This window comes from Pelobates fuscus, chromosome 12, assembly GCF_036172605.1.
Source record: "Pelobates fuscus isolate aPelFus1 chromosome 12, aPelFus1.pri, whole genome shotgun sequence".
NCBI classification, from domain to species: Eukaryota; Metazoa; Chordata; class Amphibia; order Anura; family Pelobatidae; genus Pelobates; species Pelobates fuscus.
Window position 1 is genome coordinate 122,155,814 of NC_086328.1, and position 14,415 is coordinate 122,170,228.

General features: G+C 40.4%; 1 protein-coding gene across 3 annotated transcripts in view; it reads right to left on the reverse strand.

The window, feature by feature from the left end:
* Positions 1–14,415, reverse strand: part of CTTN (cortactin) — a 34,044-nt gene that overhangs the window by 18,549 nt on the left and 1,080 nt on the right. For 2 of the 3 annotated variants that reach the window (XM_063438063.1, XM_063438062.1), the window contains exons 2-6: positions 9,817–9,897; positions 6,384–6,457; positions 3,988–4,117; positions 1,594–1,704; positions 938–992 (exon numbers count right to left, since the gene is read on the reverse strand). In XM_063438063.1, coding sequence (XP_063294133.1) covers positions 938–992; positions 1,594–1,704; positions 3,988–4,117; positions 6,384–6,457; positions 9,817–9,897 — 451 coding nt within the window. The remainder of the gene's footprint in view (positions 1–937; positions 993–1,593; positions 1,705–3,987; positions 4,118–6,383; positions 6,458–9,816; positions 9,898–14,415) is intronic. The other variant, XM_063438064.1, reaches the window with a different exon arrangement.

Genomic DNA, 14,415 nt, shown 5'->3' on the forward strand with positions numbered 1-14,415 from the left:
ATGTGAATACAATACCCAATGCGCGGTGAGTCTAATGGTGTGCGTGTCTCATTAGAAATCTTTTTACATTAGATGTTTGTCAGTAGGCAAGCCAGGCAAGTGAATAAGGTTTGACATACACACTAGAGAAGGTCTTGGCCAGCCAGTGTTTACCCAATTTACATACAGTGAGCAGGTAGATTTTTGTTTATATTGCTTGTATATAAAATTCAGTACCCCCCGCAGCCATCCGCAGTTATTGAAGCTGGATATCTACAGATATCATTGGCATTTGTATAGCGCTAACCTAGTCCGCGGCACTTTACAATATTATAAAGGTGGGAATTTAACAATAAATGAGAATTACGTAATGTTAGAGGATCTTACAGGACTCTGAATATATATCTATATGTAGACAAACATTGTATACTGGTTTATCGAAGTCCCACGCAAGCATAGTGTTTTCCTATGTGGATTCAGTAGAATCAGAGTGTATAATAATAAGAAAGTGATTATGGTATACATTGAACGTGCAGTGGAGTATGAAGCAAGCACATATTTTGGGCCGATTGAGGTCTCAATTTAATATTTTTGGATAACCTTTTCAAGTGACTTTTACAAAACAATGAAATATAAATAAATTGATCATATATCTATTTAAAAAAAAAAATATATATATACACACACAAATCCAGAGAGCCCCTGCACTCCAACTTAAATAATGGGAAAAATTACCTGGTGCTCTGGTGGCTAAATAATACAGGATACAAAAATACCGGCACTCAAGGATTGACAGCACATCAAATCTTCATTTATTTCGAATACATTGATATATATATAAACAATTTGAAAAGCGAATCCAACAATATTAAATCTGGGCCTATATCATTTCCAGCAAAAAATAAAAAAAGTGTTTTTAAAATCCCACCAGGAGGCGCTCTCTGAGTCTCTGTCTCACCTTTCTGGGATGCATGCTTTTCGGTCTTCCCTTGGTAATCAAAGGTCATTGCAGACTGCAATAAAGTAATAAATTGCATATTTAAAAAAAGGGGGGGAGGGAGAGGGGGGGCTCTTTTGTGATAACTGTTCTGTTTTTGCACAGGAAACACAAGACTGCAAACTATCTAGCGGTAACATATATAGCCTTAACACACTATGGAGCTATGTACCAACGAGAGCCAATGATTCTCTTTAATGCTTGCTATGTGCAGAATCACAAAGGATTGAGAGGTGTGAACGTAGCAGCTTCCTCATCACACAGCTCACTCACTTTTACCCCTTTATTAAATTGTAAAGCGAGCATTACAAATCATAGTTGTGATATCGCACGCGGGGACCAGAGGCCGACCGGTCAGAAAACGTGCTTAGAGGGAACATTACGAAAAAGCTGGTGCAACTGATTGAGCAGTGAGTGATGACAACGACACATGCCAAGCCACCTGATGCATCAGTGATTGGATCTATGTGCATCCCCCTTCCCTGGTCTGATACCCCAGGGCTAGTGCTCTCTCCTCTGTACTTTTATGATGTGGGCAATTACAGTCATTAACTTGTAAACACATGTGAAGGCTCCCACATAACTCAACCATGTTCTAAATATAGGAGAATCCTCACCTGATCCACTCGATCTGTTTGAACCCCGAATTTCCCACCAAAGCCCTTCACCGCATCCGACTGTGAGCAATGCTGGGATAGTTTGGACTGATATTCATGGCCAACTGCAGACTGGGGATTGGAGTAAAACAAAATACCTTTTTTAAGTTATTTGTGATACCAGGCTGACTGGCATCGATTATCAGTGTTCACTTTAAATCTGTCCAGCACGGAGACAGTTAGAAGACGATGTATCAACCGTACATTTTTAACAATCAGTAGGAACAGCAGATAGACAACCTAGCAAAGTTCCTTATAAAGGAGACTACTTTTGGCTGTACCAGTGTTGGATACAGAGTTAGTAATGGCCAACGCTAGGCAGATGTTAAATTATCCCAGAACGCTCACCTGCTTGGATAGGCAAGCTAAGGATCATGGAAAATGTAGTTGAAACATCTGCAGTACTGTTAGCCATGACTGCTTTACAGAGAGCCCTGAAATAAACAGGTGTACACAGAACCCCCACTTCTGAATGTCCAAACTTTGATTCCTGCTAGAAAGTCACATCAGGAAAGTGTCAGAGGTACAGAGTCAGTTCCACTTGCCAGACAAGCCCTGGAATAGGAGAAAATCCCCCACCCCTTCCTGTTTCCTTAACACAAACACACAAAGCACAGCGCATGCAACTGAATGATAAACTGGCTCTGCATGCAGCCCATTAAGCTGTGAATCAGCTGCCAGGTTTTTCAATGGCCCTTTGAAGCAGCCTTCTAACATCGATGTCTGTTTCCTGGCTTGATGTCAGCAGACTCTCCCGGCCCCTACTATCTGCCAGTCACACAGCAGCCAAGCAAGCACTGATAAGACGAGCCGCTCGGTACTCAGCGCAGCCTATTAACCTGATCCTCAATTAGCTTCCCCAGCAAGTTTGAGCTACTCTCCTGAATAGAGATCAACCCTCAAAATGAATGAGAATTAACCACGTATTCCCAAACAGGTTAGTAACAGTTTATAGAGGGAGATAGACACAAACATTCTCATTATATTAATAAAGAATGGAGGGGGGCGGGATACTATATGTAATTAGATGCACAATAAACTTCATACATTGAGAACATGTTCTTCACACCATTCAAATATCTGTTTAGTTAGTACTGTTACTCTGTATTACACCCTATCCATGGAGGGCCAGTAGTGTTACTCTACATTCTAACCTATCTATGCAGGGTCAGTACTGTTACTCTACATTCTAACCTATCTATGCAGGGTCAGTACTGTTACTCTACATTCTAACCTATCTATGCAGGGTCAGTACTGTTACTCTACATTCTAACCTATCTATGCAGGGTAAGTACTGTTACTCTACATTCTAACCTATCTATGCAGGGTAAGTACTGTTACTCTACATTCTAACCTATCTATGCAGGGTAAGTACTGTTACTCTACATTCTAACCTATCTATGCAGGGTAAGTACTGTTACTCTACATTCTAACCTATCTATGCAGGGTAAGTACTGTTACTCTACATTCTAACCTATCTATGCAGGGTAAGTACTGTTACTCTACATTCTAACCTATCTATGCAGGGTAAGTACTGTTACTCTACATTCTAACCTATCTATGCAGGGTAAGTACTGTTACTCTACATTCTAACCTATCTATGCAGGGTAAGTACTGTTACTCTAAATTCTAACCTATCTATGCAGGGTAAGTACTGTTACTCTACATTCTAACCTATCTATGCAGGGTAAGTACTGTTACTCTACATTCTAACCTATCTATGCAGGGTAAGTACTGTTACTCTAAATTCTAACCTATCTATGCAGGGTAAGTACTGTTACTCTACATTCTAACCTATCTATGCAGGGTAAGTACTGTTACTCTACATTCTAACCTATCTATGCAGGGTAAGTACTGTTACTCTACATTCTAACCTATCTATGCAGGATCAGTACTGTTACTCTAAATTCTAACCTATCTATGCAGGGTAAGTACTGTTACTCTACATTCTAACCTATCTATGCAGGGTAAGTACTGTTACTCTACATTCTAACCTATCTATGCAGGATCAGTACTGTTACTCTAAATTCTAACCTATCTATGCAGGATCAGTACTGTTACTTTACATTCTAACCTATCTATGCAGGATCAGTACTGTTACTCTACATTCTAACCTATCTATGCAGGATCAGTACTGTTACTCTACATTCTAACCTATCTATGCAGGGTCAGTACTGTTACTCTACATTCTAACCTATCTATGCAGGGTCAGTACTGTTACTCTAAATTCTAACCTATGCAGGGTTAATACAGCTACTCTGCAATATGTGTTTATATAGAGACTGTATTGTAACATATCCTGTTCTGTCATTTCTTACAGACTGCCTATGATCTGCCATCAGTTTTACCACTCACTTTGTCCATACGGTCCTTCTCCACCCCAAACTTCCCACCATAACCATGAGAAGCTTGTGGTCCAGACTGCAGCTCATGTTCTTTCAGGGACTGGTGCTCCTGAGACACATTATCTCTCAGAGTGTGGATGCTACAAAATACCAAAGCAGAATTTCATTATTACATTAGAGGAAATTAGTGACACCCACACCATCCCAGTGTTAGAACATTGACTCAAAATCCACAAATGAATTATAAACAGGTCTTTGCCTTGGCTCTCAGACCTGAACCGAAAATGGATGGGTCACATCTATATATTGTTACATGGTTAACAAGGAGGACACATATTGCTACTGAACTCTTTAGTTCATGCTGATGACAGAGTGATAGGAGTGTAGGGGTCTATATGTGTTGATTTGTCCTTATACAGTGCAGACCCCTACGTGTAGCATGATTGCAAAGGTGATAAGCCTACTCAGAGAGTGGCCCAAACGATTAGCCAGAATTCCCTGTTTCAGATCTCCCATGTTAATTTTGCCTGAAGTGTGTCGAAAGTGCACACATTCTAAACTGTGAACTGAACGATAGGCAACTAGATAGCAACTGTGGTTTGGCAGCCATCATTTTACAGAGCCGTTCTACTCAACTTTTGTGATAAGTAAACGGCTACAAAAGGGATAATCTATTTACACCATAGGCCAGACCATGCTCTGTATTGGAGGTCCACGCGATTGGGCACTAGATACTGGACTTTGGGGTTATACCGTTTGTAAATTGTATAACCCCCAAAATGTAAGCCGGTGCCAGGAACCTCCTGGCACCATAACAACTTTATTCCAATTAAGTTGCTATGGTGCCCAAAGTGTTCTTTTAAGGAACCTTAATACTAAACCTTGCCCCAAAGACTGAAATAGTTAACCATGTATTATGGGTAAATAATACCACCATGGGGTTCCCGAGACATAAACCTTAAAGGGACACTATAGGCACCCAGACCACTTCACCTCGTTGAAGTGGTGTGGGTGCAGTGTCCCTATTGCACTGGAGCTACTGGAGGCGCTTCCGGTATCAAATGGACCTTTGGTCTGGTAAATGACGTTGGTCGTCTTCATGCTCCACATGAGGACATATGGTGTCTCAGAGTGGCACTCGGCACTATGATAAGGTAAGTAAATAAAGGGATTATAACCATTTATTCACTGCCGGGCCGGGGGAAGGGAGGGCGGCAGAGGGAGCTTTAGTGCCAGGAATACAGCATTTGTATTCCTGGCACCTTTGAATACAGCTGAGTGACAGAGGCAAGAGGATAATAGGCACATGTGCGACCATGTATGAATACATGGTAAGGAGACTGCTAGTTTAAAGGATCCCAGGGTCCCCCTCCCGTGGTGCTGAAGGTGTTAAAACCCCTTCAGCCACTTACCTTAATCCATTACCAGGCTCCCTCGGCGCTGGTGACCTCTCCTCCCCCGCCGACGTCAGCTCCTGAGGGACATTGCACCCAGACCACTTCATTGGGTTGTAGTGGTCTGGGTGACTATAGTGTCCCTTTAATATATGTATGAGTGGCTAGTTAAGAATGGATATATTCATTGAGTGGGTGTGTTGCCAATAAGGTGTCAATACAGAGGTGAATAAAGGTCACTTATTACACTTAAATGGACACTCTGGACCCTAAAGCAACTCAGCTGGCTGAAGTGCTTTATGTGTGAAGACTGTGTCCTAGTTTTACATTTTATCACAAGTTTAGATTTCAATAGAACTTGGCACTTTTATAAATTAACCTTGTTACACCCCCTGGGTAGCAATCAGATAAATGGACCTGTTACTTCCTGGTTTGGTTAGCTCAGTGAATCTAAACTCGAGAGGCAGAAATTGCCCAGAGCACCTACCTTGCACCTTGAGCTCCATTCGGAGTCTGTGATTGGACAGCCACAGAAAGTCTGGGTGTGGTTAGAAGGTGAGGGCTTGCAAAGGCAACAGACAAGAAATCTGCAGGTTTTGTAAGCAGTTTTTAGCTATACCCCAATGAAAAAGTGCATAATTAAAAGGTATATCTGCCAAACTGATTTAAAAAAAAAAAAAAAAAAAAAATTGTGTTTGGGCTGTGGAGTGTCCCTTTAATATGGTGGTGCCCATTACTGGTTGTGTCGTATACTGGTATTAACTAGCATTCTATGCAATTCAGAGCAAATATGCTTAGCAAACCAGTTGACTTCCCAAATAAAAACAAGACCGCTTCTCAGAGACCTTCATATCCCACATTCAGCCATTGATGACAATTCTGAGCAAACCGTGTAAGCAGAGAGAGAAGGAAACCGGCCAAACTGGGGACACTAACTGAGCCCATAGGATTACCCTGAGCTCCCAGGGGATAAATGAAATCCTGGCCGAATACAAGACACAGCAGGACTTACTTGATGTGTTCTTGGTGACCAGATCCTTCTACGGTTTTTGCTCCCCATCTCTGTTCCTTTTCACTTAAATCGTTCTACTCAAAACAAAAATAAATCAGTGTCAGTTACCTTATAAACAATATTAATATTTATTGGAATGGTGTTGGACGTGGGGACCCCAGACTACTGAATTACATAGTTACACAGTTACATAGCTGAAAAGAGACGTGCGTCCATCAAGTTCAGCCTCTCTCACATATGTTTTTGTTGTTGATCCAAAAGAAGGCAAAAACAACAGTCTGTAGCGCTTCCAATTTTGCAACAAACTAGGAAAAAATTCCTACTTGACCTCAAAATAGCAGTCAGATGTCTCCTTGGATCAAGCAGCTATTACCCCACTAATTAGAAATGATGTCCCTGTATGTTATGTTTTTGCAAGTATTTATCCAACTGCAGTTTAAACATCTGTATGGACTCTGACAAAACCACCTCTTCAGGCAGAGAATTCCACATCCTTATTGCTCTTACTGTAAAAAAAACTTTTCTTTGCCTTAGATGAAATCTCCTTTCTTCCAGCCTAAATGTGTGACCTTGTGTCCTTTGTATAGCCCTGTTTATGAATAGATTTCCAGATAATGGTTTGTACTGGCCCCGAATATATTTGTGAGGCGCCGTTTTTCCAAACTAAAGAGATTTAAATTTTTTTACCTTTCTTCATAACTAAAATGCTCCATTCATTTGATCAATTTTGTAGCTCGTCTCTGCACTTTTTCTAGTGCCATGATATCTTTCTTTAGAACAGGTGCCCAAAATTGCACAGCATATTCAAGGTGTGGTCTTACCAGCGATTTATAAAGAGGCAAAATTATATTTTCATCTCGAGAATTTATGCCCCTATTTATACATGACAAAATCTTACTGGCCTTAGCAACGGCAGATTGACATTGCATACTGCTACCTAATTTGTTGTCTATAACAATCCCCAAATCCTTCTCGTGTGTGGTTATCCCTAGTTCACTACCATTTAGGGTGTAAATTGCTTGTGCATTCTTAACCCCGAAGTGCATAACTTTGCATTTTTCTACGTTAACTTTCATCTGCCATTTTAGTGCCCAGTCCCCCAATCTATCCAAATCCCTCTGCAGCAAGGCAATATCCTGCTCACATTTTATTACTTTACAAAGTTTTGTGTCATCTGCAAACACTGATACATGGCTTTCAATGCCTATTTCAAGATCATTTATAAATAATTTAAATAGAAGCGGTCCCAAAACAGAACCCTGAGGGACACCACTTACCACTTTTGTTCAGCTTGAAAATTTATCATTTATGACAACTTGTTGTACTCTCTTTAAGCCAATGTTCTACCCAAGAATTAGTTGTCATCAACATTAATTTTTGCTTTAAGAAGCACTCTAAACATCACAACCACTAAAGCATGATGTAGTGGTTATGGTGCCAGAAGAACCATGGCAACATCTCCCGGTAAGTAATGCATCTGTTTTAGCACAGTGTGACAACTCAACTGGGTCTCACTGGGCCACAGCCCCTGCTTTCAGTCTGCTCTAGTAGGAGTGAGCTGCAGTAGTTATGGTATTTGGAGTGTTCCTTCAAAGTGGACCCGTCACCTCAAACTTACCTTCCTTCTATGGTTTCCTGTATTCCCATATTGTTTCATCTTCCTCTCTCAGAATCTGTTATTTTCTACATTTTTGATCCAATTCTCTTTAAAGCAAAGTACAGACAACTTTGTCCTATGGATTTTTCGTACACTTGGTGATCCTGGTAAAAGGTGGAGTTTAAAGCAAGCCTCGCCCTTTTGTCACAATTGTCAGTTGTAGGAAAAATGCTTTAGACAAAGTAGTGCTTACTTTGTTTTATGTTTTAAAGAGAAATAAGACAAGAACAGACTCTGAAAGAGCAACCGGTGGTATAGGAAGGTATGTTTGAGGTGACAGAGCCACTTACCTAGCTTATTTTATACTCTATTCACCCAGTAATCATCACAGAGGACTGAATCAATTAAGATTGGTGCAGCATAATATTAGAAACAAAAGTTCTGATACAGCTGCAGGAAAAAAATAAATCCTTTATACTATCCCAGTCTGATTTGAACTTTGTCTCAAACATAAATCTAATGGCAATTAACTATCAAAATGGGAAGCATAAACTTTATGAGACTTTTATGTATAAACAGTTAAGGGAACTGATACATGTCCTCAGACAGTGCTGTGAATGAGCCTGTGGTAGCAGGTAGGTGTATGGATAAGAGGACTGAACACTTCTGGTCATGTTCATCATTAAGTTGAAGTGATTTGGGTATTTAAGTCTGTCCCTTTAACACTCAAACTTGCCGTAGACTGTAAACACTTTAAAGCAACCTTTTTCAAACCAGTCTAATCAGGCAGGATATCAGGATTCTTTACATTGTACAACACAAAGTAGAGCACAGAGTAATAAATCACCTTCACCTTTTTCTCAACAAAGCATATTATGGTTATAGAAAACCAAGGAGGAGCAGGGGAGGCCGCCCTGTAAAAATTCAATTGCTTCCTACTATCCCTGTGTGTCGAGATCTCACCTGAACATGCTCTAAGCTACACCGGGGAGAGTGTGTGTCTAACCGCCTAATGACCAAACTGTGATTCTAGGAACACTGTAACATCATTATTCCTTTAAGGGGTTAATAGAAGGCTGTGCAAAGTCAGGAGGGGGAGGTTTCTGGGACTAGATTGTAGATTCCACCTACTACGATAAATGCAGGATTGTAGATTTCACTATCCAGAAGCTCTGATAGGAAGGCTGGCTATGTATCCACTCCTGGGCAACGTGTGTGGGAACCAAAACTCAAAATAAATCCATATGTTTGCTATTAATTTCAATAGCAGTTTGTACACATTGCGTCTATACCCATCTGAATGTTAACTAGTCTTTGACATAATTTGTGACGCATTCACTTTAACCTCTAAAAGGACCAACAATCTCGGTGGTCATAATATTTATTTATAGCCACTAGCCTTAGTGCAAAATGAAATGATCAACTCCTTAACCAAGTGCACCATTGCTTCAATTTAAAGCAAGCAGAACATCCCGTGCTGCTATGAGGTCTACAGCGACTACATTTGAGACTGGCAAAGTGTACCATTTGATCCTTAAAGGGTTAAGTAATCAGGATGATTAGAATGTGTTCAGTAACAAGTAACTCCCTATCATAATTATTGGCATATAAGAATTTTACTAGTCATCCAGACAAAATTCTGCATGCACCAAAAGCCACTTCCTGAGCTAGTTGCAGCATGAATCATTGGCAAGACTGTGAGTGGGGGAGGAACAGGGTCACCTTGAGCCAAACCACAGACCTGCTTTTTGGAACCAATATATAAAAGGCCATGTACAGGCACCACAAGAAGAAACTCCTAGAAGGAAAAAGGGTCTCCGGTAGATAGGAACTCACCACAAAATCTGGATCAGTCTCCCAATCGTCTGTGTCATCAGCAGAGATGGAAAGAGAGTGTCCTGCAGCTGCTTTCCACATCTGGAACAGAATGAGAAGAAACCGTTAGCGCCGATATCTTTTATATACACAGCATGTGGATCAAATTAAAATCCAGTTCGCTAGAACAGTCGCTGCTCAACAAAGCAAGCTGTGTTGGGACCGGCAACCTTTAATTTATGGATCCTCTGTGGAGTCTGGGAAAAAAAACTCTGCCAAGGGATGCAGACATTATGGGGTCTATAAGGAGAGGTAACTGTAGCCAAAAACACAGACAAATTGTACAACTGCGCATACTAATCGGTATCTAACACACAATGGAAGGTAAAAGATCCAGGAAGTAAGGGATACAAGGAGGGTTGGTTAATAATCAAGTCCAGTTTTGGGGTTACCGCTCAAGAATTGTCCAAGCATGCTCCCCACACACAGTGTCCCCACCCAGCAACATTGTCAAGGGCTGTCAACACCCATCAACAGTGTGAATCCCCCATTCAAATCCAATGCCAAGAAAATGCACTATGGAACCAATATACCCCAACGTCCCTCAATGTGCCGAATTTATGTGGAGAGTCTTCCATAACCTCTACATGTAAAAATATGTAAATAAATTTAAAAAAAAAAGGGTTCTGATCACATTAATATCCAAAAAAGATATAATAAGCAAACCAAATTATCAAGTTTTAATGATGGACAGCAAGAAATACATTCCTTTCTCAATGGACAGAACATTTTTGGTGTCCTCCTTAAAAAGTGAAGCATTATCTGCACTGGCTGTAGAGGTTTTAAACCGGCTGCACAAGTGAAACATTTGATCAGTTTTATTAACCATTTTTGGTGATACTGCAGTATCTGATACCTCTATTTTCTTTTTTTACATACTTTCAACGTGCATATTATTGCCAACCCATTCAAACTGGCATTCCATTCAAGTATAATAAACACATAATCTTTAAAATGATTAAATCAGATGAATAAATACCCCTTAAATCAAGGAGGCCGTGTAAAACTGTGAGCTGTAACACAGGGGATTTACACTCCTGCGTCACTCCTGACGTAATTGGTTGAAACAGCCTGGCCAATTACATTTGTCTCCAGTGAAGACGCACAGTGTAAGTCCCCAATGTTTAAGCATTAATTTTTCATACAGCCTTCCAGCTATGATTATTTTACCCCTCTTACTTATTTAACGGTTAGTATTTATTTTAAAGGTTGCCTTCTTTACCCAGGCAATGCAGCAAATACGTTCTGCCATAGACAATGCTGAATGGGGCTTTATATTAAAATCAAAACAAATTTAGCTTAAAGGGATACTATAGAGCCAGAAAAACAAAGCCTTTTTCCGGGCAAGTGCTGCATTCTCATTAGGATTCCCAATAGGAAAGCATTGTTTTAATGCTTTTCTATGTGGATTTGATTGACGCTGGATGTCCTCAACCACCCGGATGTCCCTCTAGTGGCTGTCTGATAGACACCCATAAGAGGTGGAGTTAACCCTGATAGGTAATTATTGCAGTTTCTCAGAAACTGCAATGATTACCACTGTAGGGCTAAGGGACATGGGACATTGCACCCAGACCATTTCAATGAGCTGAAGTGGTCTGGGTGCCTATGGTGTCCCTATAATGAAGCGGTTTTGGTGTATAGATGATGTCTCAAGTTTCACTGGTCAATTCTCTGCCATTTTGGAGTGAAATCACTTTTGTTTCTGTTTATGCAGCCCAGGAACTCCTCCCCTGGCTGTGACAGACACAGCCTGCATGAAAACAAAATGGTTTCATTTTCAAGCAGATGTAACTTACTTTAAAAGTTTGTATCTCCTGCTCTGTAAATTGAGCTTTAATTACATACAGGAGGCCCCTGCAAGGTCTAGCAAGCTATTAACAGCACATCAGATAAATTCTAAATCAAACATAATTTGCAATAAAAGAAGTGTATACATTAGATGACTCTTTACAGGAAGTGTTTAGGAAGGCTGTGTAAGTCACATGCAGGGAGGTGTGACTAGGGCTGTGTAAAAACAAAGTGATTTAACTCCGAAATGGCAGAGAATTGAGCAATGAGAATGCAGGGGCCTGATCTGTACACTAAAACTGCTTCATTAAGCTAAAGTTGTTTTGGTGACTATAATATCCCTTTCATATGCCATTTATTATACTGATAATTTGTGTATTGAATTACATTGGGAGTTGTTGGTAATTACTAAACTCCTCTCCAGCACCAATAGAGCTGCCATCATGCACTTTCTGTGTGACACACTAATCTAAGATCCAACCCCTCCTATTACACAATTGGCCCTGCTTCTAATTCCACTGCACCAACATACAGCAACTACAGCACATGATACAGGAGGGACCGACGGCTTTCCCTTTACTCAATTCTTGGCACAGCAGTCTGTTTTGGGAACGGATTTACAAGAAGGGGCCACTTATTTTGCAGTGTATTTTTATATTATTTTTAATGCATTATCTATACAATGTTACCTGTATAATACATTAGAAATGGGTCAACTCGAATTTGAAATGTCTCCTTAACCCCTTAAGGACCAAACTTCTGGAATAAAAGGGAATCATGACATGTCACACATGTCATGTGTCCTTAAGGGGTTAAAGGGTTTTATTACACTCAAATATCACAAAGTTACCGATACAATTATGTCAAAACTCAACACCCTCCGTATAAATCCCAGAACTTCTAATACAGCAGAATATTTACAGTCACTAATGGGATGGTTTCTGGATTCCAGCCCACGAGCCACATGTCTGCTTCTGGAACAAAAAAGGCTTTGAAAAGAATAAAGCATGATTACTGTTGTATTCAACAAACTGCAATTAGTCGTGGAAATGACTTGAGAGCTTGCGAGATAATTAGCTCAAATGTAGATCTGTAGATTCCCCTATAGAAAATAAGATGCATCTTATCCTCTGTTACCATCAGCTAATCTAGTCTATCCATTATAGAAACTACACGCACTCGCTCAGATCATCACCACCATTATAGTAAAGTTAGACACAGCACGGTGCCAATCTGCAAAGACAGACTGTCAAAACACTGACAGAGTCTAGATAAGCCTGTTCTGTTTGCCACAGTCTCCAATGTAAATGTAGTGATCCAATAAAGGGGTTATACAATGTTGCTGCATCCCATATAATCAGGAGAATTGTCCTCCAGTGGGTTGAGGGACAGTATTGAATTATCTATTTTAATAGTGCCAACATATTCTGTAGGGCAGTACAAAAATAACAGGGTTCCAGATGATGATGCTAAACAGAAATCAGATAAGGTTTAAAGCAGAACTGTCACTTTGCTGAAAGTGACAAATTCCCCATTACTCTACCCCAGTAAAAGCGATTTAAGAGTTTACTAGGGAGAAGGGTAGTGGGGTTAAATTTAAAACCCAAACTTGCCTCTGCTGCACTTCTCTGTACTGAGACTTTGCCACCCCATGATGTCTAAAGATGACCTCACAGAGAAATGACAAGGGAGTGGGCTCTGAGGGATTTTTGTAGTTCCATATGGCACAGCGAACATTTATTTAATTTATAGGTCATACTCCGTCAGATAGGGACATATCAATTAAAAATTAAAAATAGTGAAAGTTTTATTAAGCAATTGGCTTGTGAAGACATCTCCCTAGTGACAGCTCTGCTTTAACATAACACACGTAGATGCATACTTCTATGGAAAGACATGAGGATCCGGCTTTTGTGATTTTATAATGTAGTGATAGACACAAAGGGTTAGGGGATAACACGGAGAGAGGAGTGAGATACAGAGGAGAGATTTGGTGGTTTTGTACAATGCAGCCCTGACTTACACAAGCGCAAAAAATACCCCCCCCCCCCCAAACAAAGGGACCAGTATTTGGAAGAATTCCTTAAATCCCACTTTTTTAAAACTACATTTGAAACACGGTCACCATACGATTCTCAGAGGATTTTAACTTAACTATGTATTGGGGCTGATGTGTACTGTAGTCATTGCAGCCGCCCAGTAGTGATGGGAGTTGAGCGCAGGACTTTTCTTTCTGATTTTAACTTATGAACTATTGATTTTCCATGTCGCAGCTATGGAGGAGGGAAAACGTTCCTTTCGGAGGTGAACAGTGACAGGTCTGTACAAGGCACAGATAGGAACCTGACACCAGGAAATAGTCCAAAGTCGCACCCTCTGTAGGAACACATTCAAGATTCCTCACATTCCATAAACATTGCCCCCCTCAAACACTGCTGCTCCCCATACAATATGTCCCTAAAAATAGAACAGAACTGGATAAAGTCTAACTTCGCACCAAATAATACTAACAAAGCCCTTACGGTCACAATGACATTCACTGGGCCTGATATTGCACAACACTGCCTTAAATCACCTTTATTAACCCATGTTAAACGCATTCCACAACTGCCTTCCACAATAGTGGGTGGGGAGATCCATAGACAGTAAATAGACTGGGATTAGAATGAGCAACAGATTGGGGGAAAATGAGAAAGGGGTAAGGCTTTATTAAAGGGTAGTTTGAGCTTGGTAATGAGGTAAATAAGAGGATGTACAATGACAGATCAA